This window comes from Microtus oregoni, unplaced genomic scaffold (genome assembly GCF_018167655.1).
Source record: "Microtus oregoni isolate MIOR12 unplaced genomic scaffold, Mior012 000009F_ref0000495, whole genome shotgun sequence".
Taxonomy (NCBI): Eukaryota; Metazoa; Chordata; class Mammalia; order Rodentia; family Cricetidae; genus Microtus; species Microtus oregoni.
In genome coordinates, this window is record NW_024543068.1 from 6,810,650 (window position 1) to 6,835,770 (window position 25,121).

Genomic DNA, 25,121 nt, shown 5'->3' on the forward strand with positions numbered 1-25,121 from the left:
GTCATCCTCCATAGCATCCTACATCATCGTCATCATCATCATCATCATGCTCAAAGCTTCTCAAACATGGTAGAGAGGGCTATATACTTTGCTTTTCTGAGATTCCATAATATATTAAAAAACTCAAATTCTAAGACAAGATTAGAAAAATCCCTTTTCTGTAACTTTTCATTTCTCCAAATTAGCCTTAGATATTTATGCATGTACCTAGAACCTATAATGTTAACATAATTTTGTTAGGCACACAGTAACTATAGGAGTTTCAATAATACTTATTTAACTCCCCCTGCAGAATCGTCTGCTATTGGGACATGCATTTAAGGTTGTAGAGAGAATCTGATGGCTGTCCTTTCACTGTGATATTAGATGTCCTTCCAGAAATGAGGACATTGGGTAGTTGGCATTTCTAGAGCCTGCATTATTTATTTCTACCATAGTGTTAGAGTTTACCAACAGTCATTACCCATGATGGTTAGATTTGTGAATTACCTTCGAAGTCAAAGGGTTTAGGGTCGAAATCCCCACACTACCTGAACTTGAGTAAGTCATCTCACCTCTCTGGCCACCACCCTGCCATCTCTCAAGTGCTGGCATTAGCAGCGTCTTCTTTCAGGGTTGATGAAAAGAACATAGGTAATGATGTACCTCATCTGCCCCATGACAGAAGTGGGCCTGACTGACGCTTGGGTCAGACTTGAGGAATGGGAGACAGGCATTAGCATCATTATCAACCAAGCTTCCCTTCCCTGGGCCTCTCTGCCTCTGACAGCCATAGAGAAGAATTCATGGCCCCAGGAAGACTCAACAGCAACTAAATTCTTGCCAGAGACAAAGCCCGTCAAGAAAAAGAATGTGTAGATTTTGGCTTTTTATAGAAAGCAGTCCACCGGAACCCTCCCACAGTAACTGATTTAATAACTACTCCAAATTTTGAAATTACCTGTGTTTTCAGGATGTCCCTGCTCTTGTTATGACTTGCCTGGCATCTGCTCAGCGGCAGTCACCACTGAGGTTCCTTCCTCCTATGTTTACTGAATTCTTTGGCAGCACGTTCCTGTGTTTTAGTCAAGGAATTTCATTGAGAAAAGCTCTATTTTAAATTAAAGACTTGTTGGCCAGATATAGAGTGCCTGAGGCCTTTTGGCTCCTGGCCACCCTTTTGTTGAAGGACAGACCAACATGGCAACCCACAACTAGGGCATCCTCAGTGTTTCAGGACATCTGGAATCTGCCTCCTGTGCCTTGGGTACATCCCAGAGCATAACATCCCAACTGCCCTGGGCATGTAAAAGCATGGGCCATTTCTTTTCTTTTGCCACAGCCTCCCTCTAGATTACCTGATCTTCTGTATATGGTGGTGACTTCTGGATTTGGCTCTTCAGCTCTGAGCTCTAAGCACCTAGTAGACACATCTCTTGAATACATAACAAATATCTGTAACATATGTAAGTGTGTCACCTTTTAAAAGAAATGCTTCCCTGGATATGATGAGTCACACCCAAACTCCCAGCACTTGGGTGACCCAGGTAGGAAGATGGGGGTAATTCTAGGAGATATTTTCTTCATAAAAAACAGAAAAAAAGAGAAAGAGGCCAAGGAAGGGAAGGTATGGAGGGAAGAAGACAAGCTCATTTCCCTAACAAATCTTGACTTTTCTTCCAACTCCAGTCAATGACACACGCAGTCCTCAAGCAGAATCCCAGGAGCGTGTGGCTTGCTGCCACCAGTGATTCTACTTTTCCTACCTGTTCATTCTCCCGTCCTCCCACTTCAACCTGCGCCAAAAGGCTCTTCAGCATCCCTCATTGGTAGGAAGAACCCTTGGCAGGAGTTGATCATTTCAGCTCCAGGAAACCATGGACTATTCGCCGAAACCATGGACTGTTCGCCGGCACCATGTCTCCAAAGCGGTGAGCTAATGTTCCCGTGAGCTCAAAAAACAAGACAGGAGAAAGAAAAATTTAACCTCCTGTACAGAAAATATCCTTATAATGTGTTCCAAATGCTGCATGCGTAACTCCGTACATTTTGTTTTGACTTTTCTTTGATTTACTACATCCCGTGGCTGCTACAATGGCTGGTTTTAGTTGTGGTTCTGTACCTTATCTCAACTGGGATGTTACTAAAGAGAGGTTGGTTCTCTACTGGGATGTTACTAAAAAGAGGTTATAGCTTCAAGTTTTTGAACTCCAGACTGACTCCATTTCCCATTTCTTTTAAAACCTTTGTAATTTTTTTTCTTTTACAATCTGAAAACCAGAAATTTTGGCCAATTTACATAACCTTGTTCTGAAGACACAATCAGTCACTCAGAGATGTGAAGAGCCTCTGCTTGCTATCCCACAGTTCTGAGGCCCTACCTCCGCGTAGCTGGGTGGGTTCTCTGCTCAGCTGAGCTCACGGGTTGTGCGCTCGCCAGAACTCAGGCTCCTGTGGCAGAATTCAGTTCTGTGGCTGTCTGCTTGCAGCCCTGACTAAAGGGTCGTTAGCTGGGAGAGGCTCACTTGCATAATCTCCACTTCTTAAGGTCCACTGAATAGTAAACATAATTATATCCACCAAATCCATTTTGCCAGGTAGTGACCACAGGAGAAACAGAACCATGGGACTAATGACAGGGTGCGGGAGTCCTGGGATCATCTCAACACTCTGCTCCCCACCATGGGACTAATGACAGGGTGCGGGAGTCCTGGGATCATCTCAACACTCTGCTCCCCACCATGGGACTAATGACAGGGTGCGGGGGTCCTGGGATCATCTCAACACTGCTCTCCACCGTTTGTTTCCCCGCCCTTTAAAAATCAGTTAGCATCACAGTCACCTATCTGTGTATATCAGAAAATCTAGTTATAATAGCATAAACAAAAATAAATGTTTTTCCACAAAGCGATAAAAAGGCGAGTGATTATGGTTACTGGTGCAGAGGCTTGGTGACATCAGAGCCAATAGATCTGATCCTTCTAGCCTCTCCTTCATATGCTTGCCCTACCTCCAACAACCACTGCCATTTTCCCAAAAGGAGCAGTCAAATGGGAAGGATTATAGTTACCAGACTACAACTGTCTTCTTCCCTGGGAGAACAAGACAAAGATAAGAAAATACCTCCCAGAACTATGTAACTCACTGTCTATCCATCTAAGTCTGACTGATTAGTCAGAACTTGGTGAGGTGTCTACCCTAAGATCCAAGGAGGCTTATATAGAACAGAGTGCAGAGTTTAAAGGCTTGTCCTGTCCTAATTCTGCCATGACCTTGAACTCACCTGTGCTGTCTCTGAGCCAGTTCCTTTGAATATCAACTGAAAGAAATACCTGTTTTAGTTATCTCAGGGTTACTGTACGAATATTGAGATCTAAAGCATAGGCCCATTGATAGATACACAAGGCCTTGGGTTTGATCCTCAACAAAAGGAAACCTCCAAACAGCCTTAAGAAATTGAAGCAACCCATAAAGATGTTTACATTATGGAACTTTATGTTAATTGTAGTTTAGGATAACTCTGAAATCAGAATATATTGTGTTGACTCTCAGAAAGCTGAGCACACACACACACACACACACGTGTGTGTGTGTGTGTGTGTGTGTGTGTGTGTGTGTATTTAAAGTATTTTTATTTCTTGCTGGACAGTGGTGGTGCACACCTTTAATCCTTGGGAGGCAGAGACAGGCGAATCTCTGTGAGTTCAAGGCCAGCCTGGTGATCTACAGAGTAAGTTCCAGGACATCCAGGGCTACACAGAAAAACCCTGTCTTGAAAAAAAAAAAAAGCGTGTTTTTTTTTATTTCTCAAATTAGTTACATTTAACAAACTATGACATCTTAACTTCATTGAAACTTAGCAGTAATATTTTGTTAGGCTTCTTGGAAAGACTTAGAGCTATACACAAGAAAGATGGCCATCAGAAGGGACCCAGAAACCACAGCACTAAAACATAGCTGATAGCAAATTATCCATACCATCCACCTTCCTTCACACAACAAAATACTAGTATTTTTGTTTTAAGAATATGAAATCAGTTAAACCAAGGAGAACTTGCCAAGACTGAGTAAACTATCACCTGAGACTAGAAGACTTTAGTAGGCCATGTGGTTCTATGACACGCGGTCAGTGCCTGGGATGTCTATCACTCGAAGTCACTGACTCAGGAAGGAAGCAGAGACCTGAGGCAATGCCTAACCTGATTTTCAAGCCAAGTGTGGCTTTGACCTTTGACTCTGGATGTGGGGCCATAGTATTGTTGGATAGCACAGCCACAAAGATTATTTCGAAAGAAAAAAATCATATAGTCAGGTAATTTGAAATTATGACTTGAGAAGAAAACATTGCCTCATCACTGGAGGGATTTACTGTATCCCTGCCTGAGACCTTTCTTTTCCTGATTTATAAAAGTTCAGGAAGACTTGAAATTAATTTCCAGGTATAAGGCGTATTTTTCCAGATAGGAGGTATTGTCAAATTACCTTTAGATAATCAGAGCCAGTCTCTGATTTAAAAAAAAAAAAATCGTGAACACAGCCCAGAAAGAATGTAGGGGAGGATTCCCAGTTCTGGCTGTAACTGGCAGCAGAATGGCCTGTCAGCAGTAATTAGTCACAAAACAAAAACCATTTTTAGGCATTGCTCAAGACAGAGTGCTAGATTTGTTTCCAGGGGTCAGGAAAACTCAGGAGTTGAACTCCACCAGTGATGGCCTCGGCTCTCTTCCAGGGCAGAGTTTCCTGACTGCCAGGGCTTTAAGCTGTACTTAAAATCGCAGTACTGTGAGCTAAGGAAATAGAGATCAGGATTTGGAGCAGTGTCAGCCCCTGGACTCTTCAGGAGGGAGCATGTCCTGTCACGTTTACTGTTGTTATAACAAAATAACCGATGCCAGCTAATGCATGTGGAAAGAAGAGGTTTATCTGACCTGGAATTCCAGTGGTTGGAAGGTTCAAACTGCATGGCGTCAACGTCCTGGTAAGGAGCCCCGGCATGATAGAAAAACTGAGAGACAGCCATGTGTCTAGGAGAATCAAGGCACGAGGCAGCTGGAGTTCATAACAACCTGCCCTTATGAAATGGCATTATTCTGTGTGTGAGGTAGAGCCTCTGTTATTTAATTTATCTATGACGAGGCTCCACCCTTTAAAGATTCCACCTCCTCAGCACTGCCCTAAGGACATCAATATTCCAGTGCCCAAACCTTGGGAAGTAGCAAGTCTGGTGGAGACAAAGAGCTGTTTGGGGAAGGGCTATGGGGAGCAGAAGTCTGTTAGAGGAAACTCGGAGGATCTTCGGTGGGACTGGACTGCATATCCACTTACTGCAACCAGATAAAGCTTCCTAAGATGCTGTTCTAGAACCAAGAAGGTCCCGAAGACTACTGGGAGTCAGTCAATCCCGAGGGGCCTTGGTGGTCCATCTTGATCTCAGTAAAGAACCTTGCTAACCATTGTTACTCTTCCAAGCATCCAGCCAAGATGCAGAAAGCCTTGGGGGAGGGACCAGGATACACCTAGAAGACACACCAATAAAAGAGATGGAACGAAAGGGCGGTTCTTCCCGTGTGAATACCTTGTGATTGAATTACTCCATATTTACTGGACAAACTGACATGCAAAACCAGAGACGCTCCATAAACTTCACATGAGTTTTGAGAAACCTTAAAGTCAGCTGCTGAAAACCGAAGATTTAAGAAGAAAATCTTGAAGTGTGTTTTTTTTTGTCTTTTTTTTTATTGAGAAAAGGAGAAAAAAAAAAAAACAAGTTTCCACCTCCTCCCAGCCTCCCATTTCCCTCCCCCTCCTCCCACCCTACGCCCCCTCCTCCCACCTTTCTCCCCCTCCCCCCACTCCTTTCCCCCTCCCTCTCCAGTCCAAAGAGCAGTCAGGGTTTTCTGCCCTGTGGTAAGACCTAGGACCTCCCACCTCCGTCCATATCTAGGAAGGTGAACATTGAAACTGGCTAGGCTCCCACAAAGCCATCACATTACGTAGGATCAAGCCCCCGTGCCATTGTCCTTTGCATCTCATCAGCCCTCATTGTTCGCCATGTTCAGAGAGTCCAGTTTTATCCCATGCTTTTTCAGTCACAGTCCAGCTGGTCTTGGTGAGCTCTCAATAGATCAGCTCCACTGTCTCAGTGGGTGGGTGCATCCCTCGTGGTCCCGACTTCTTTGCTCATGTTCTCCCTCCTTCTGCTCCTCATTGGGACCTTGGGAGCTCAATCCAGTGCTCAGTGTCCCCAGTTGGACAGGGGAGCACGGAACCACAATTCTTAGTTGAGGGAGCCACTTTAGGGTTGGCAAGAGACCTGACCCTAGAGGGGCTCCCAGGTGCCCAAGCTGAGGTCCCCAGTTAGTTCCTTGGGCAGTTGAGAATAGGGAACCTGAAATGACCCTATCCTAGAGCAATACTGACGAATACCTTGCATATCATCATAGAACCTTCATCTGGTGATGGATGGAGATAGAGACAGAGACCCACACTTGAAGTGTGTTTTTAAAAATACATTCATGCACAGATAATTAAATTCAGCTCCTCACCAGAAGTTCATTTTGGCAACATATTTTGACCCAAGATCTCATTTCTACAATAGTTAACAACATAAACTTACTAATTAAACATTTTTACACCTTAAAAAAAAATCAGTTTTGAAACCTGGTGTGCATTTTGTCCTTGAAGAGTAACTCAGTCTGTGGCAGGTCCATCTCAGGAGTGCCAGTCGTTTAACAGCTGTCACCTTCAAATTGAACAATTTTGATAAACGAGAGAGGTGACACCGTCTATTGCCTCTTATCTAGATCCTCTCCCGAACCAGCACACACCAGTGTTTTAATGCGCCTTCTCAGAATAGTTGCTATCTCAACAGTTTTTGAGAGCACACCTACTATGTAATTAAACATACTCATTTACTCGGTACATAGCAGGGCCTACTCGAAGAGTTGGAGACCTCTGGAGGACACCAGGGACACAAAGTCCCCTACATGAAGAGGATTGAGACCCACATGAACTCAGAGACTGTGGCAGCATGCATACAGTCTGCATGGGTCTGCACCAGATGGGTCCTAGAGCTGAAAGGAGAAGAGGGCACATGCCCCATTCCTAACCCAGGAGCAATCTCCAATTGATAACCACGTGCAAATGAAAATTTAGTTTCCTCCAAGGGAGTCAGTCACACTGGGGAAACAAGCTCCTCTGTTTGGTTCTTCAAGACAGGGTTTCTCTGTGTAGCCCTGGCTGTCCTGGAACTCACTCTGTAGACCAGGCTGCCCTTGGACTCAGAGATCTGCCTCTGCCTCCTGAGTGCTGGGATTAAAGGTGTGTGTTATCACTGCCCAGCCAAACAAACTACTCTTGAGTATAAACTGCGTTCCCTGCTGTAGATGAGTAACAGAAAATGGACTCAGTGGTGTCTTTGAAGATTCCTTGTCTCGATGTCTTATCATGGCTTTTCCTTTTTAAAAAATTTTAATCGTTTTATATATAGCCCCTCCGCTTAACCCTACAGGTCCTTTGAGTATATATTAAAGCTTTCAGTTTAGTGCTGTTGCGGAATTGCTGAATGCACAAATAAGTTGGTCTCTGTTTCTTGTACCTTTTCTTGGGCTCTTTTCGTTTGTTTGTTCTGTCATAGTCTGATGTGTTAGTTTTGTTTTATTATAATTTATTTTATTATTATCCCATAAAAGCCTGTTTGTTTTCTAGTGAGAGCCACACAGAAGGTAGATCTGGATGGGAGAGGAGTTGGGAAAGAGCTGAGAAGGGTAGTTGGAGGGGAACCCGTAATCAGGATATATTATGTGAGAAAAAAATCTATTTTTAATGAAAAGGAAAAATCACTATTAAAAACAGAGAGTTGGAGACAACAGGAAAGATGTCCCCCCTTTCCTCTGGAAACGCTCGGGCTCATTGGCAGCTGACCACAGCGGCAGACATTTTCATTACCACTGGTTATGAATATAGGCTACAGTGGGAGCGTCACACAGAACAGGAACGGGGCATGAAATTTGTGGGAGCTGGGGATGGGTACACTAAGTTCTTGAGTTCCAAAACCGAGTTTGGCTAATGTAAGAAGGGGATGATGTACCAACCTTTTGTGCTACCAACCAGCTATTAAGTCATGACACAGAGACTTATTGTTAGTTTTGAATGCCTGGTCTTAGTTTAGCTTATTTCTAGCCAGATTTTGTAACTTAAATTATTCTGTTCCTCCTCTTTTATGTTTTGCCTCTGGGTGTTTAACTTTTCTTTATACTCCCCAGCTGGCTGGGTAGCTGCCCCCTGGTGTCTCCCTCTCTCTCCTCCTTTTCTTCTCTTCTCTCAAGCCTAGATTCCTTCTCCTATTTATTCTCTCTGCCTGCCAGCCCCACCTATCCTTTCTCTGCCCAGCTGTTGGCCTTCAGCTCTTTATTAGACCAATCAGATGTCTTAGGCAGGCAAGGTGAAACAGATGCAACACATCTCTACATAATTAAACAAATACAGCATAAACCAAAGTAACACACCTTTACACATTAAAGTAATATTCTGTAGGATAAACAAATGTAACACATCTTTGCATAGTTAAAATAATATTCCACAACCAAATGAATCTATGGAAGGTATTGGAGAAGTCGTTGGATTGATTGCCAGATAACCGCCAGACAGCTTGGGATTCTTGGTTAAGAATGACAGGACCTCGACAGCAGTAAACAGAGCTAGGCTAATGCTGAAGTTCTGATTCGGTTGGCATATTTGGTACTGTCACTACTGAATTTAGATACTACTACCACTGGGCTTAGTCCAAGTTTCCATTGCTTGCTATGTTACTTGTGCTTTGCTCAGAGTCTGTGTACCATTCAGGACTCTCTCAAGATCCTAGCGTCTTCTGTCAAATCACTGGATCACCTGACAAGAGTGACAGAGAGTATTTTTTTTTTCAAAAAATGAGGGAGATTTTTGAATATTTGGTGAGAAAACCAAAATAAGCACAACAAACATACCCATTATGAAAGTTTCAAAGCAAGAGTCTACTACCTTCTCTTTCTTTGGATCGAGTGGCTACCACTTAGAGTAAATGCTGGTTGAATTAAACCCCTGGTAAAGAATGAGCTAATTCTTTAAGATGAGTAGGAGCCCATTAAATAACAATGTAGGGAAAATATAACCCAAGGAGATTTCCAGTTTATTAGATAGACACATATATGACCAAATGACCAAACCAAGCAAAGTATGCATAGAAACAGTCTTTCGTAGAAAACAGTTCAGTTTGTCTGGAAGAAGGGGCTCACACGGGGAGACAGCAGCAGAGGAGGTCCTGTCCTGGAGCTGCAGTATTTACCCAGCTCCCGGCAGGTACAAAGTTCTGCACTCAGTGCTAAGAGCTCGCAGCCGGCAGGCTGTACAGCCCCTGCTCTCAGGAAGCCTCTGCATTTCTCACTCTTGCTTTATTTTGTAGCAATTGAGGAGCTTTTTTTTTTTTTTTTTTTTTTTTTTTTTTTTTTTTTTTTTTTGGTTTTTCGAGACAGGGTTTCTCTGTGGTTTTGGAGCCTGTCCTGGAACTAGCTCTTGTAGACCAGGCTGGTCTCGAACTCACAGAGATCCGCCTGCCTCTGCCTCCCGAGTGCTGGGATTAAAGGCGTGCGCCACCACCGCCCGGCTAATTGAGGAGCTTTTAAGGAGAACTGTAGCACAGCCATTTGCAGAGTGTTGGAATCCAAGAAGCCGCAGAATGGGGCCGAAAGCAGGGAGACTGTAAGAGACTCGTAACAAGGATGAGAGAAAAGGAGGCTGAACCAGACTTCAGCAGTGCAAATGGAGCGAGCTGGTCCAATGCGTTCTTCAAGACTAGTTCACTGCGCCTGACACCACTCCTGTGCCTTTGTGATAAGCAGCCTGTTGTGGAATATTATTTCAAGATGTGTTATATCTGTTTATGCTGTGGAACGTTTGCAAAGATGTGTTGCATTCTTTTATGTTGCATGTGTTTAACTCCATGAAGCTGTGATTCTTTGCCTGTCTAAAACACCTGATGGTCTAATAAAGCGCTGAACAGCCAATAGCAAGGCAGGAGAAAGGATAGGCGGGGCTGGCAGGCAGAGAGAATAAATAGGAGAAATCTGGGCGGAGGAAGAAGGAGGAAGAGAGACCAAGGGGTGAGAAAAGGGGCCAGCCAGCCGGCCGTGGAATAAGACTGTAACTAAGATTACAGAAGTAAGAGAAAAAAACACAGAGGCAAAAGGTCAAAGGGAGAACTTAAGAAAAGCTGGCTAGAAACAAGCCAAGCTAAGGCCAGACATTTATAATCAAGAATAAGTCTCCAGCCGGGCGGTGGTGGTGCACGCCTTTAATCCCAGCACTCGGGAGGCAGAGGCAGGTTCGAGGCCAGCCTGGTCTAGTTCCAGCTAGTTCCAGGACAGGAACCAAAAGCTATGGAGAAACCTTGTCTCGAAAATCAAAAAAAAAAAAAAAAAAAAAAAAAGAATAAGTCTCCATGTGTGATTTATTTGAGAGCTGGGTGGTGCCCCCCCCCCCACACAAAAGAGCAGAAGCTAAAGAGTAAAAACCAACCAACAACAGCAGCGTATAAGTCATTGCAGGCCAGCGTGCCATTACTATGATCCATTCCTAAATGGCTTTGTCTTTCCCTCGTGCTCAGAGCCCCCCTTCCAGATGAAGGAACAGGTGAGCCCTGGGTAGTCTGGACCCTTCTCTACTCCTGCGGTTCTGCAGGACAGGTCATCAGAATAAGTTAGGGAACAGAGGTGGCTGTCTAGATCTCCGAAGCTGACTGCAGAGATAGTGTTGGTCTCTTGTGTGCCCATATCCTCTGAAAGTTCAAAACTCTCTGTGCCCAACACAATTTGCCTAGTACCAGCTCCTGACAGTGTCAGCCCCTTGACCGTAGGGCACGCCATGAATATTATTGTGACTGATAACTCATCTTCCAGCTGCTGCTGAACACAGCGAGGAATGTCGATGTCCCCTACGCATGCCCTGGAGTCACTGTTCACTCCTAAACCTTTAGCAGGTTTCCATTTCCCGAGGGATCTTTCCTTTGGTGTTTAAGGTCCCTCGGTCCTTCTTTTCCACATTTCCCCGGTACATACCTCCAATCTCATCAGCTGCCCAGAGTTAACCCTTACCAAGACTATTAGCCTCCACTCACACTGATCCATCTGTCCCCAGGAAAGCCTTACTCTCGCCTTCTAGTGTTCCAGAACCCAGGGCATCCTTCATACCCATGCAGCCTGCATCAGGCCCCTGTGTTTCCAACTCTCCGAGATCTCTCCACCGCCGGCAGTCACACCACCCCCATATGTCCTTCAGCGGGCAGTTATCCCAGACTTGTTTTTGCTATTCTGTCTTGTCTCCCCCAGCTAAGTTATGGCTGCCTGAGGATTGCTATCTCGAAGGACAGTTGGCATGTTTTTACAGAGGACTGACCTGAGACAATCTGCTTAAGACTCCTATCCCGTCAGCCAAGCGCACTCTCCAGCTCCATGTTTTAGAGCCTAAATGGTGCGGACCATAGCAGCCCCAAGACTTCAGTGGAATCTCTGGTATCTCCAAGTCACTCTTGCTGCTGATTCTGAGTCACCACTCATCTGTGGTGGCTGCCAGCCTCACTTCATGATTCACGCTCTAAAAGTGGGGTGAGGTTTTGACTGAGGAATTGATTCCAGTCTGAGCCTAGCCTCACAATTACTGGGTTCCTCTGTGGGTTTTGAGTAACTCGCATAGTGCTTCTCAGGACAAGTACCTAGAAGGCATTTCACAGGATATGCTGGGACATTCCCTGTAACAAGTATTCTGTCAGTCTTTCCTTGGACTGTTCAGTATTGACATCTGGCTCATGCCTGACCTGGGATGGATGAGCTAAGAAAGAGCAGAGAGTTCCCAGGGGCCCCTTCTTCCATTTATTCTTGCTGAGTGATGGTTTTGGTTTCTCACGCAGAATGTGCTTCTGTCTGAAAAGAGGAAGCTGACCTTCTGGGCCCCGGAACCAAGCACTTATCTCTACTTAGCATCTGAGAGACCTGTTCTCTCAGCAGACACAATGAGGGAAAGGGGAAATCACTGGAAGAGGACGCATCAGTGGCAGAAATAGGGCAGCTCAATAAGTCTGTACTCTAATCCAAACACTTTTCCCAAAGAGCTTTGCCACCTCGGCTGAGACACGGAACAACTGTGGTGATGACAATAGCGAACGCTTGCATAGGGTTTGGAGCGGAGCCTGGCCCAGAGTAATCCCTCTGTAAGGTCACTGGAGATGGACCCTTAAAAGAAATCCCACACTAGCTCAGAATTGAGAAATAGATGGTTATTTATTTAGGGGTAGACTCACAAATCAGAATCCTCTGCTTGAACGATGATCAGAAACCGAATCCCACAGCCGGAAAAGAGACCGGACGCATGCCCTACATCAGCTTATATAGTATAAGCGACCACGCCTCAGTGGGCGGGTAACCACTGGCTGTAAGACTTCCTACAGCAGGTCACCTGATATTGTCGTTGTCACTTATTTGTTTCTTTCCAAGACAGAGTCTCATGTAAGCCCATGCTAGTCTCAAATTATATGTATGTAGCTAGGGATATTCTCGAACTTCTAATCCTCCTGCCTCCACCTTCCGAGTGCTGGGATTGCTGGTGTGTGCCACCGTGCTCACAGTGGGGTTGAGTCCAGGGCCTTGTGCATGCTAGGCCAGTAGTCCACCAGAGGCTCAATAACTCTAGCCTACCCTTGTTGTCAGTACAGGAGGCTTAGTATGCCCACTACTAAACATCAGCAGCGTTCATGATCCCACTGAGTGCTCTGAATGGTGAAGTGAGTTTTGTTCTTTTTGGTGTACAGAGGTAAACTGGGACTTAAGCAGCTTGAATTATGAGTTCAAGCACTCGTGCAGGCTAATTTTATCTCAGCTTGACAAAGCCTAGAGTCATCTGAGAGGCGGGAACACCAATTAAGAAAATGTTTTCCTAAGATTGGCCTGTAGGCAAGCCTGTAGAGCACTTTTAAATTAGAGATTGATGGGGAGGGCCCAGCCTATTGTGGGTGGGTCCACCTCTGGGCAGATTGCCCTGGGTTCTATAAGAAGCAGGCTAAGCAAGCCATGGAGAGCAAGCTAGTAAGCAGCATCCCTCCATGGCCTCTCTGTATCAGCTCCTGCCTCCAGGTTCCTGCCCTGTTTGAGTTCCTGCCCTGGCTTCCATCAGTGCTGGACTATGACCTGGAAGTGTAAGCTAATTTAACCCTTTCCTCCCAAGTTACTTTGGTCATGGTGTTTCATCACAGCAACCGTAGCTCTGTCTGAGACAGCATTCAGCTCTGGACTGGGCCACGCAATGGATTAGCAGATAAAGGCACTTGCCACCAATCTGCTGACCTGTGTTTGATAACCGGATTTACATAGTGAAAGGAGAGAACTGATTTCTGCAAATTATCCTATGACCTCCACATGGTTTGCATGCACACACATACATAAATAAGTGTGATGTAAACACACACTCAGGAGCTATGCTGAAGAGCCCACCTATTCTTAGGGTTCTCTGCTCTTTTTACCTTTTATTTCCTTCTCCCTATCCATCCCTCCAAGCCCACTTATCCACGGCTTTGGCTAGGCTCACCCTTGTGGGATAAACTCCCACGGAGCCGTGACGTGGCGTGTGTCAGCACATGCCTTGCATTGTGGCTTTCTGTCTGAGAGGTGCAGTGGGGTTCGGCTTGACATCCAGAAGATGAATCTGACTCTTCAATTTTGCTTTCTTTTTCTGGCTCACAGCCATTACCACACTGAGTGACACTAGCCTTGACGTTGATGGGGCTAGAGAGAAAAAAAGTTCACAGGCTGCTACTCATGAGGACCAGTCCTTTGAGTTAAGACCTGGGTTAGGACGGCAGCCTTCTCCAGGCTGTTCGTACATGTCCAGTCCTGTGGCTGGTAAGGATCTCAGGGGAGGGCCTTGGAGTAGAGACTTCTGGACATTCCATCCTTCGTGTGCATAGGGTGTCCTGGCAGATCTCCATAAGGGGAGTTTGTCAGGAAATGTCAGTAAAGTTCCCTTGTAGTTGATGTTTGTAACCTACTTTAGTTGCATGATAGTCTATAATATACTCAGTAGTGCTTTTTCGTGGCTGTGACTCAGATTACAGTGTTTTGACATTAGAGGACCTGGGCTCAGGGACTGGATTTGTCACCCAGCAGCTTCCATTTTCTAGTCTACCAGTTTGTTGTGGCCTCTATTTGATCTTTCTTTATATAGGAGGCTACCATGGAAACCGAGAGTCAATTGCCCTGAAGCCGTGAATTTCTTTGACTTAAAAAGCCTGGAAGAAGCGTGTTGGGAATGTTAGGGCCCATTTTAGCGTTGAATAAGTCACCTCATTTCTCTCTCCTCAGATTTTTTTTTTTAATCAATAAAAGAACTATATTGTCACCTGCCCTAGTCATCTAAAATGGACGGTGAAGGGCTAGAGAGATGGCTCAGCGGTTGAGAGCAGTGACTGCTCTTCCAGAGGACCCGGGTTCGATTCCCAGCACCCACATGGCAGCTCACAACTATCTGAAAATGCAGTTCCACGAGATCTGACACCTTCACACCAATGAACATAAAGTTAAATAAAATCATTAAAAAAATAATAAATAAAAATTTAAAAAAATAAAATAAAATAAAATGGACGGTGAAGGCTGTGAAAGCAACTCAGTTGGGAGAGTGCTTGCCTGCTATGCAGGAAGTCCTCTTAAACCGTGTGTACTGCTGTGTAATCGTAATCTCAGCATTCGGGGGTGGAGACTAGAGGATCAGAAGTTCAAGGTCATCTTTGTCCATGTAGCTAGGATGGCCTCAGATATGAGACTGTCTCAAACAAACAAACAACAGCTGACCAGTATACTGACAACCTAAGTGACGAGCAGTATAAAAATAGGTTTCTGAGGATTATAAATTTTATAGAAACAGTTGCTTTAAGAACTATAAAACAAACCTTTTCCTCACCAAAATCATCAAATGTTTTCTATTCTGATTTTTTTCTCAGTATAAAGTGTTCACTGTAAATAATAATGTAGAGCAAAGTTTAACTTCTACTGTTATTGTGAAGGCTGAGTTACGTCACTCTAGAAACCATCAGAAGAGTGTATTTGCTTAACAAGAACAATGGGGCCCGAGACAGACAGAAGCTCCTTTGTGAAAGCACATTAATTTTGCACCAATTCTCATTTTATCCATTCATCATAAGATCAAGAGCGAGGTTCCAGTTGTAAAAAGACATTAATAACATAAAGAAAATTATAAGCCAATTAAATAATCTTGAGCATTCACAGAACATAATTGCCTTACAAGGAAGGATTTGACATTTATACACTAATTCAAATTGACCGAGATTGAAAATGTATTTAACTTGCTTTTTTATTTTTAATCAGTAAATCAAATATTCCCCAACCTCTTCCTTCAAATGAACAAGCGGTGACTCCGTTATTGTTTTGTGTTGTTTTGTTTTTTTCCTGATTGGTTAATCACGCTTGGAGATGCTATCTGGTTACAGCTGGGTTTCTGCCAGAGATTCAGATCAGACTCACAAAAAGGAACCTGCCTGAGGCAAGCAAGGGCTTCGGTTAAAACGGGAAGGAGCATGCTTTTATTTCACCATCTGGGTAAAAACCGGGAAAGCCTCTGAACAAGTTTTAATGCTTAATAATAACCAATAGCCTTCCATTATAGCTAACAGTGTTTCCGAAAGAGAATGGTTGGGGAAATCAGGGAAGCCAATCTAAAAATGCTAAACTTTGAGTGGTTATTAAATGAGTGATCTGACCTGACTCCTTATACAGGGATCTTGCTTCAATAGAGACGGTTTAGGAGAGAAAGAGAGAAACATGGCATGTTGGGAACTACCCGAGACCTCATCGTGGTATTCAAAGCCCTAGGTCTTTGTGGATTTCAATTTCCTTTCTCATTTCAACAGATCTCTGCCTGGCAGATTGACCAAAGGCAAGAAGGACCAATCTTGACTCTGTTCTGATTGCTGGCTTTCACGGACGTCTGTGATAGACTGGAGGCCCAAGCTCGTGGTGCTGCTGCCCTGCTCTCCCCAGACATCTTTCTGGGGTCTACTTGAGGTCAGCAGGGTGAAGATGAGCAGCCTTCTCTTAGCATGACGACCTTGGACCATGTCGTTGCTACCCACCAGTCGGAGTGGGTCTCCTTCAGTGAAGAGCCCCTGTTCCCTGTACCTTCAGAGGGTAAGGACAAGATTTTTTTTAAAGTGACAAGATTTGTGTCTGGTTCTTGATCATTCGTGGGTGGGATTTAAAAGGAAAAAAGAAAAAAGCCTTTTGGTCCCTTACCAGGGATGCGCATGGTTTCTTTCATTCAGTAGCAAGAGGAGGTTCTTTGTTTGCGTGAGACTGCACTACAACCCTGGAACACCAGTGGGGGGGGGGGGGGGCTTATTCCTTCCAGGAGACAAAACTTCTAATTGCATACTGCTTTCCTGTTGGCCATTTTGGTGGCTCCTCCCACCAACCCTTTGGATTTTTCTCAACTTTTAAAATATAATTGCTCGAAGTGACAGGTTCTGAGCCAGATTGCAGATCTCTAACCTTGGCATCACCACAGACGAATGGTATGTTCTGGGGTGAACGATGTACGTGTGGGGTGAGATGGCGGGTGTTTGGCGTGTGCACATGCCGTGCCCATCTATGTGGAGGCTCGAGCAGGACTCAGGTGCCATCGTTCTCTGCCCTCTTGTCTTGAGACATGATCTACCAACGAAACAGAAGCCTGTGTGTTAGCGAGGCTGGCTGACCACGATCTGCTTGTCTTTACGCAACGCCGCAGTTATAGGCATGTGCTGCCAGGCCTGGTTTATAGGTGGGTACCGAGGACTTGAACTCGGGTCCTCACGCTTGCACAGCCAACGCTCTTACCCACATCTTTCTGAAACTTTTTTTTTTTTTTTTTTTTTTTTTTTTGCTTTGTGATTTGTTTCTGTTGTTGTTTCCTTTTGCTTCTTGTTTTTGAGACAGGGAAACCTGTGTATCCTGGCTGTCCTGAAACTCAATCCGTAGACCAGGCTGGCCTCGAACTCAGAGATCCACGTGCCTCTGCCCCTCCCCCCCAAGTGCTGGGACTAACAGCATGCCCCACCACACCCAGCTGGTTTTGTGTTTTAATTTTAGGACAGGTTTTTACACTATAATCTTGGCTGTCCTAGAAGTCACTGTAGACTAGGCTGGCCATGACCTCCCCAGCAGCTCTCCTACCCCCCTCTCTGGAGTGCTGCAATTACCACCGCTGCCTTGTCTATTTATAAGAGGAGTGATCACAGGCCCTGCCTCGGGAGCTTCTGCGAGCATTTAGTCAGCAGATGTAAAATGCCTGCTGGAGTACCTGGCTCACACAAGGAGCCGAGCATTGTCACAGTAGAAGTGACCACATTGCCCTGTAGGAGACTAGTGCTCCAGGGTGAAGGTCAAGGTAGACCCAGGGATATTTGCAGCACCAGGCCGGTTGGTTCTGCTCTGCTTCCCCTATGCCTACTGACCTTCACCTGCGCAGATGGGAAGTGGCAGTCAACAGGTATACAGCCCGTGTGGTCGCCATGTGGATAGTGAAGCCTTAAAATGTGGCAAATCTGAATTGAAACGTGGCCAAAGTGTCCTGTATGGAGATGTGCATTCTCTGAATGTCAAAGACCTACTAAAGATCACATGTCTGGGGGGCTGGGAAGACGACTCACTCAGTGAAAGCGCTGGCTCTGCAAGCGTGGGGGCCCTAATTTCAAATGGCCAGGAACCATGCTATAAGTCCAGCATAGCTGTACACAACTCTAACCCCAGTCCTGTGGAGGACATGAAGTAGGATTGCTGGGAATGGATGGCTACCAGCCTAAATCCGGATCCAGTGAGAGACCTGTCTCAAGGGACTAAAGCAAAGTGTGATAGGAAAAAAATACTAGGTGAGCTCTTCCTGGCTGCCACACATGCATAGGCACATGTATGCACCTGCCCCCACACGTGTGCATTCAGCACAGAGACACACTCAAAACACACACACTCTCTCACACATACACACAGTTGTGTCTCGTCGTGGTATTTCATTTGTATTTTAATAAATCAAGCTTGCCTGAGGATCAGAAAAGCAAAGCAGCCACACTGGCCAGCCTTACAGACCAGGCAGCAATGACACACACCTTTAATCTCAATAGCCACACTAGCTTGCCATAGAAACCGGGCGGTAGTCGTGCACACCATTAACCACAGAACTAGAGAGGATTATAAAATGGGAGGAGACAGCTCTCAGTCTCATTCTGAGATTCCTGGAGGCAAGATGGTCGTTTTGGACTAAAGTATAGATAAGAGCCAGTGGCTGGCTGTTTTGCTTTTCTGACCCTCAGGCTGAACTCCAATTTCTGTCTCTTGAGTTTTTAATTAATCGTGCTTCAGTATCTCATTAACAGTTTTTATTTGTTTTTTTTTTTGTTTGTTTGTTTTTTTTTTTTTGGCTTATGGAGACAAGTTTCTCTGTGTAACAGCCCCTGGTTGTCCTAGAACTCACTCTGTAGACCAGGCTGGCCTCAATTTCACAGAGATCTTCCCGCCTCTGCCTCCCCAGTGCTGGGGTTAAAGGCGTGCGCCACCACCAGCTCCTTTTAAATGTGGAAACTAGAAAACTTAAGCTTATGTACGTGTCTCACCTTTTATTTTACTTAGATAGTGCTGGAGCCTTTGATTGTATAAAAGACACTATGATTATCTTATGATAGGAAAAAGGATTTTCAAATTATTTTTTGACTCTTTAGAATATTTCATATATAGGCTGTGCGATACAAAAGCAGGTAAACTCTCATACAGTAAAATGGACATTGTTTGCTATGCAGTAGATGAATTTTAAAAACATGTATATATTTGTATATTCAACCACCATAATCAGTGCATATGCTTTATTGTGAAAAACAAGTTTTCTTTCTCCATCTTCCTGGACACAAAGTCCCACCCTTAGCCAAGAAGCCATTTGCAACTGTTACCTGCTGGGGAAAAAAAATCCATTTTCTCAATGGAGTGTCACTAGGTCTGTCAGTAATGCTCCACACCCAGATGTAGCTGGCCTATAGAAAGCAGACTCTGTGTGTATGTGCGCATGAGCATTTTTGTTTTGTTTTGTTTTGCTTTGTTTTCCTGTTTCTATTTTGTTTATTTTGAGTCAGAAGGAGGAAGAACATGAACTTGAGTGGGTAGGGACCTTGGGAGGATCTAGGAAGAGTTTGGGAAGGAGAACAAATATCATCAAAATATATTTTATGGAAAAAATGTAATAAAAGTTTTTAAGGAACAAGTTTTGAAGGGCATTAAGCCTTTCAGGGCCAGTGGGACAACATGAAGAAAAGGAAGAACCCCAGTGTCAGAGCTGCCAGTGATTCGTGGGGTCTGCACGGGTTGCCTGCAGAGTAGCTTGTGCAGAATGGAGTTTCAAATTTGAATTTGAATTTCTTTAGTGCAGAGGGAAGCTCCACTATTTGGCTGTAGTCCCCAGCACCCTACTGCTTCTCATTTGTCCCCACTCGGCTCAGGAATATTTCTTGCTTGACCTCTATTGCCATTTGAATTTGTTTGCTCTCAAACTGGGCACGGAGACTGAGAGTAAAAATAATGAACAAGGGCTGGAGAGATGGCTTAGCAGATAAAGTGCCAGCTGTGCAAGCACTGGGACCTGGATTTAACCTCCAGTGCCCATGGAAAATTGCGAGCGGTGCATGTGTACAGCCAGCCCCAGCATTGAGAGAGGGGGAGGTACAGACAGGCAGAGCCCTGGGCTCACAGATCAGCCAGTCTAGCGGAATAGATGGATCCAGGTTCAGGGAAAGACCCTGTCTCAGAAAGTAAGGTGGAGAGCAATTGAAAAAAATCATCCTGGTATTGACGTCCAGCCTCCATAGGTGCATACACTATGCACTGGGCAGAGTACCCCCTCACATGTGTACATCGAATATGTCACCCCAAAAAGTAAAGAACAATCAAGGAAGATGCCTGACATCAACCTCCGCCACACACCCACACACACATACATCATATACACTCATACACACATAAATAAATACAATAATGGGGAATGTTTTTCTCAGTTCTCTGGGATAGTAACTAGGAACAAATGAGATTACAGGCTTTAAAAGTTATCAGGGACACAGCCCTTTAACACGGAGATGGATTGGCATGGCCATTTCATCTTCCAGTGAGTGTCATGTCACCCCGTCCCTTGGTTAGTCACTTCTGATTAGCATCCTTCCTTGCATGATGGTCGTGTTTGGTACCCTCTGTAGGGGCCACAGAAGAACACTTCCCAGGATCATCATCTTCCTCAGACCCGTCTGAGAGCTCCTCCGGGGAGAATCCTGCCGTGGATGGAGGCTGCCAGGACCTTTCCCACTCTGAGCAGGATGACTCCTCTGAGAAGATGGGCCTCATCTCTGAAGCGACCACCCCTCCCGGGAGCCCAGTGCAGCCCACGCCTGACTTGGCCTCGGCCATCAGCAACTGGGTCCAGTTTGAAGATGATACGCCTTGGAGCAGCACCTCAACACCTCACAAGGAAACCGGTGAGCTGGGGAGGAAGTCAAGGAGGGGTCTGGCTTTGTACAGGCTGTTGAAGGGCTTTCCTGTGAGAGGTCTGTAAGGCTTCTAGGGCTCCAGATTTTTGAGCTTCAGAACCTGGAAATGTACAGGAGAGAGCAAAGACCCCATCTCTTTTCAACTCCATGACAAGGTTTTGGTTAAAATATGTACACAAAAGGATTGGATTCTAGGTCATTTTCATTTTTGTTTTGTTTTTGATACAGCTCTCACTATGTAGCCCTGATTGTCCTGGACCTAGCTCTATAGACCAGGCTGGCCTCAAACTCATCAAGATCCGCCTGTCTCTGCCTCCCGAGTGCTGAGATTAGGGTGTGCATCACTACTACCCAGCATGAGTACCTATATTTTTATCTATTATCAGAAATTGGAATTACATTTACTCAGCTCCTGTATTGTAAGCTGCAGACACATAGGAATGAGTGTTTCTAACCTGTAAGTCACTGACCATCCCTAAACAGGGACCTCTGGTATCAGAGTCCTCAGGGTAGGAGATGGCCTTGAGTGGCAGAGATCTTATTTTGTTGCACTTAACTGATCAGAAGCTGCACTGTGAACCTCAGAGAACACAGGGAATTGATCTCATCCCTACACATCCCTCAACCCACACCTCACTGTCCACCCTGACTCCCCATCCCCACCTAGTGACCTAGCCATTTACTGCGCTATGTGCTCCAGTATATCAAGGATGGTTTGATAATCCTGTGTGTGTATTAGTTCTTAACTTACTGCTGTAACAAATGACCACAGACTTGGTGACTTAAACAGCGTGAGCTTATCACCTGTAATTCTGCCTTTCAGTATTCTGACATGGTGTTCCTTTTTGTACATTCTAGGCAAGAATCGGTTTCCTGGTCCTTCATAGATTCCATAGGCCACCCAAGTTCTTTGACTTGGGACCCCTTCCTCTGTCTCCAAAGCCAGAGCTGTAGTATTATTCTGTGCCTTTATTCTGAAGTAATATCTCTCCAGTGCCCCCCTATTCCATTTTTAAGAACTGTTGTGGTTATGTTGGGCTCATATGAATAATTTCCCTATCTCGATGTCTCAGTTAATATTCTGTTGCTGTAAAGAGACACCATGACCACGGAAACTCTTATAAAGGACAGCATTTCATTGCGGCTGGCTTACACTTCAGAGGCTTCGTCCATTATTGTCTTGGTACACAGGCAGGCATGGTGCTGAAGAGGTAGCTGAGACTTCTACATCTGGATTGGCAGGCAGCAGGAAGGAGAGGGACAGATGGGGGGCCTGGCTTGAGCATTTGAAACCCCAAATCCCACCCCCCCACTGATATACTTCCTCCAACAAGGCCACACTTCCCAATCCCTGTGAAGTCGCACCACTCCCTAAAGCCCAAACATCCAAATCCATGAGCCTGTAGGGGCATTCTTAATCAAACCACCATGTTCATGTTCCTCGTATCTGCTAAATCCCTTTGCCGTGTAAGGTAATACATTCACAGGTCTTGGGGGTTAGAAGGACATCATCCTGTCTACTACAGAGTCATATTAGTAAAAAAACCAGAACTGCTATGTGTTTCTGTTGATGTGTTAACTGTTTTGCTAGTTTTACTTTTAAAAATACGATCTGAAGTCAGGCCTAGTTGTAAAGCTTGGGGAAATTTAGAAAGACCCTGTCAATTAAAATAAAAGATGTAAAGGGCTGGTCGAGCACTGCCTCGCATACCTGTAGGTCTGCATGCAGTCCCTAATATTGGGAAGGAGGATTCAAAGGAAGCAGTGGTCTAAGCATGTGAGCAGTCTTGCTTGACACTGGATGTCATCTGAGCGCAGGAGTTTGAGATCAGTTGAGGCAGCATGGGAAGAACCTGTAGTGGCTTAAATTAAAGCTGTCCCCGATAGGCTCAGATATTTGAAAACTTGGTCCCAGTTTGGTGACACTGGGGAGGAACCTTTAGGAGGTGGAACCTTACCGAAGGAAGTACATCAGTTGGGGGGAAGGCTTTGAGAGCTCATTGCCTCACCCAGCTTCCAGTTTGTTCTCTCAACTTCCTTCATGTGGATGGAAGCAGAGTCTCTTGGCTCTGCTAGCTTGTCATCACCACCAGGGCGGATCCTGACCCCCTGGAACTGGAAGCCAAATAAGCTTTCCTCCCTGAGTTGCCCTTGATCATAATTTTGTTTTTTGTTTTTTTTTTTTATTACAGCAACAGAAAACTAACTACTGAAGACATTTTTAAAAAGAGATTCCTTTTTTCTAACATGCTTCCTTGTCATTAAAAATAATTTCAAGAAAATATACCGGTCTGGAGAGTTAGACATTTCAGGGTTTACGAGCGCTTGCTGCTCTTCCAGAGGACCTGGCTTTAAATCCTAGCACCTGTGTTGGTGACTCACATCTGTAGCTTCAGTTCCAGGGGATCTAATGTCTTTTTCTGGCTTCCTTGGGCATTGCATACCTGTGGTACACAGAAATAAATGCAAGCAAAACACCTATACATATAAAATGAAATTAAGTTGAGTTATATACAAAAATATAAAGTATGATTCTGCCATATAACACGTGTTTCCATTTTGACAGAATACCTCAAACATTTGGGTGTCATTTTTCATTTCTAATCATCAGGCTTTCAGCGATTTGTTGGTGATTGAGCCACGCTGTGTCAGATCCAGACTGGTTCTGGCTGGCTGGGGAGTGAGAGAGCCACTCTTAGTGAACCTCTGACACTGGCTCTTCAGCTCTCCACACAGGAAAATGATGGAACACGGGGGCTGTGGTTTGAATGTTTTGTCTCTCCAGGATTTATGTTGAAATCTAATCACCAATGTTTTGGTATTATGGGGTCCTTTGGGAGGTGACTAGGTCATCTTGAGGGTGGACCCTTTGTGAAGGGGCTCAGCGCCCTTCCCCCACGGCAATGTTTGTCTTTTTGCCACGTGAGAACACCAGCTGCTGTCTGTACAGAATGGACCCTCACCAGGATCTTAATCTGGTATCTTTATCTTGACCTTCCCTTCCCAGCCTCCTGATCTGTGAGGATTAAATTTATATTCTTTATAAATTACTCAACCCACGGTATCATAGTATGACAACAAGAACAGAAAAGCCAGTCATATGAATCAGTACAAAAGTGTGACTGTTGTTATTACTATTTATTTTGTATAAAGGATTTCATATAGCCCAGGCTAGCCTTTGACTGTCTATATAGCACAGGTTGGCTAGCCTTGAACTTCTGATCCTCCTGCCTCCACCTCCACTATAGTGAGATTACAGACAAGCAGCACAAGCCTGGCCGGTCTTTACTTTTGGTCAGTTACCTCTGTGGAACGCCGACTCTCAGCACTTTCACTGAGTCACCGTGTATCCTTTACACCGATCCGATAAGGAAGGTTTTACTATGAAGTCCCTTTCTCTGTGAGGACACCGAGGCAGGTAATGGTTTGAGAATTTGCTCCAGGTTAGGGGCTAAGAAGTGACAGAAAAGAGCTTTAACACCTGGTGCACCAGCCTCAAGGCCTTGGAGCAGCCAGCGCTGTGTTGTGGTGTTTGCCTCTTGCCTCACATTTCCTCCCACTGCCAGTGCTCCAGGGCCCCCTTCTCCTGAAATACACCAGAGGCAAGGGGAGTAAGGGGTGGGAGGCCAGGGCTGGAAGGTGATGGGAGGGCAGAAAGAACTCTCTTCTGAGTGTCCATGCCTTCAGGGCCTGGATAATATTCAAAGTATCCAGATCCTTTTGCTTCTTGTTCAGACTTCACGTTTAGCCTCTAATTGCTCAAAACAATTAGGGTGACAGATGGGGCAACTTGCCTCGACTCGTTACCACTTCCTTTGGTGAAGCTGATGTCGGACTTAGCCTTAATTATGTAGTTTCCATCCAGCTAAGGATCCTGAGTGGTTATTGACAATGATTTTGCTATAGAGTTAAGACTTTATTACCTGAAGCAACGTTAATAGCTCAGTTGGTAGAATGGTTGTCTAGCATGCATGGTCGGTGGGTTTGGTCACCACCTTGTAAAAAATGACTGTGCTAATTCACACCTCTAATCTCAGCAGTGGGGAGGTGAGACCAGAGACTCAAGGTCAGTGTCAGCTTTGTAGCAAGACCTGAGGTCATTCTGGGCTACTTGGGACACCATCTCTAAAAATTTAATAATACAAAAATATCCTTGGTGAACAAAATATTAGACTTTAAAGACAAAATCCAGCTCAGACATGTAAGACTACAGCTTACCTCAGTCCTGGCAATAAAGCTTTATTGACAGCAGCAAAAGGCTAATGTCTGGGCCCTAGTTTGCTGGTTTGCTTTGATATTTTTAAAGTATCACATTTATAACATGTTGCAAAGTATTGTTTTGACAGCTGAGATTTTTTTGGTACATTGTAAATTGTGAACCCAAGACAATTATTATCACCTGCTGTACCCTAACCCTAGCCTTTCGTTGAATTGAAGGTGTATTAGTGTCCGTAGAAGACAAAGCAAAAAGTTACAATTATGGAAGACTAAGTTTGTCTTGAAAATTACTCAGATATCAATAATCCCATGCATTTCTGTGTCTGATGAATTCACTAAC

The 25,121-nt window shown here is 44.8% G+C and overlaps 1 protein-coding gene across 3 annotated transcripts in view; it reads left to right on the forward strand.

Moving 5' to 3' along the window:
* Positions 1-25,121, forward strand: part of Ston2 (stonin 2) — a 154,414-nt gene that overhangs the window by 20,819 nt on the left and 108,474 nt on the right. For all 3 annotated transcript variants that reach the window (XM_041658385.1, XM_041658384.1, XM_041658386.1), the window contains exons 2-3: positions 15,923-16,199; positions 20,276-20,551. In XM_041658385.1, the coding sequence (XP_041514319.1) occupies positions 16,112-16,199; positions 20,276-20,551 (364 nt within the window). In that variant the 5' untranslated portion in view covers positions 15,923-16,111. The remainder of the gene's footprint in view (positions 1-15,922; positions 16,200-20,275; positions 20,552-25,121) is intronic.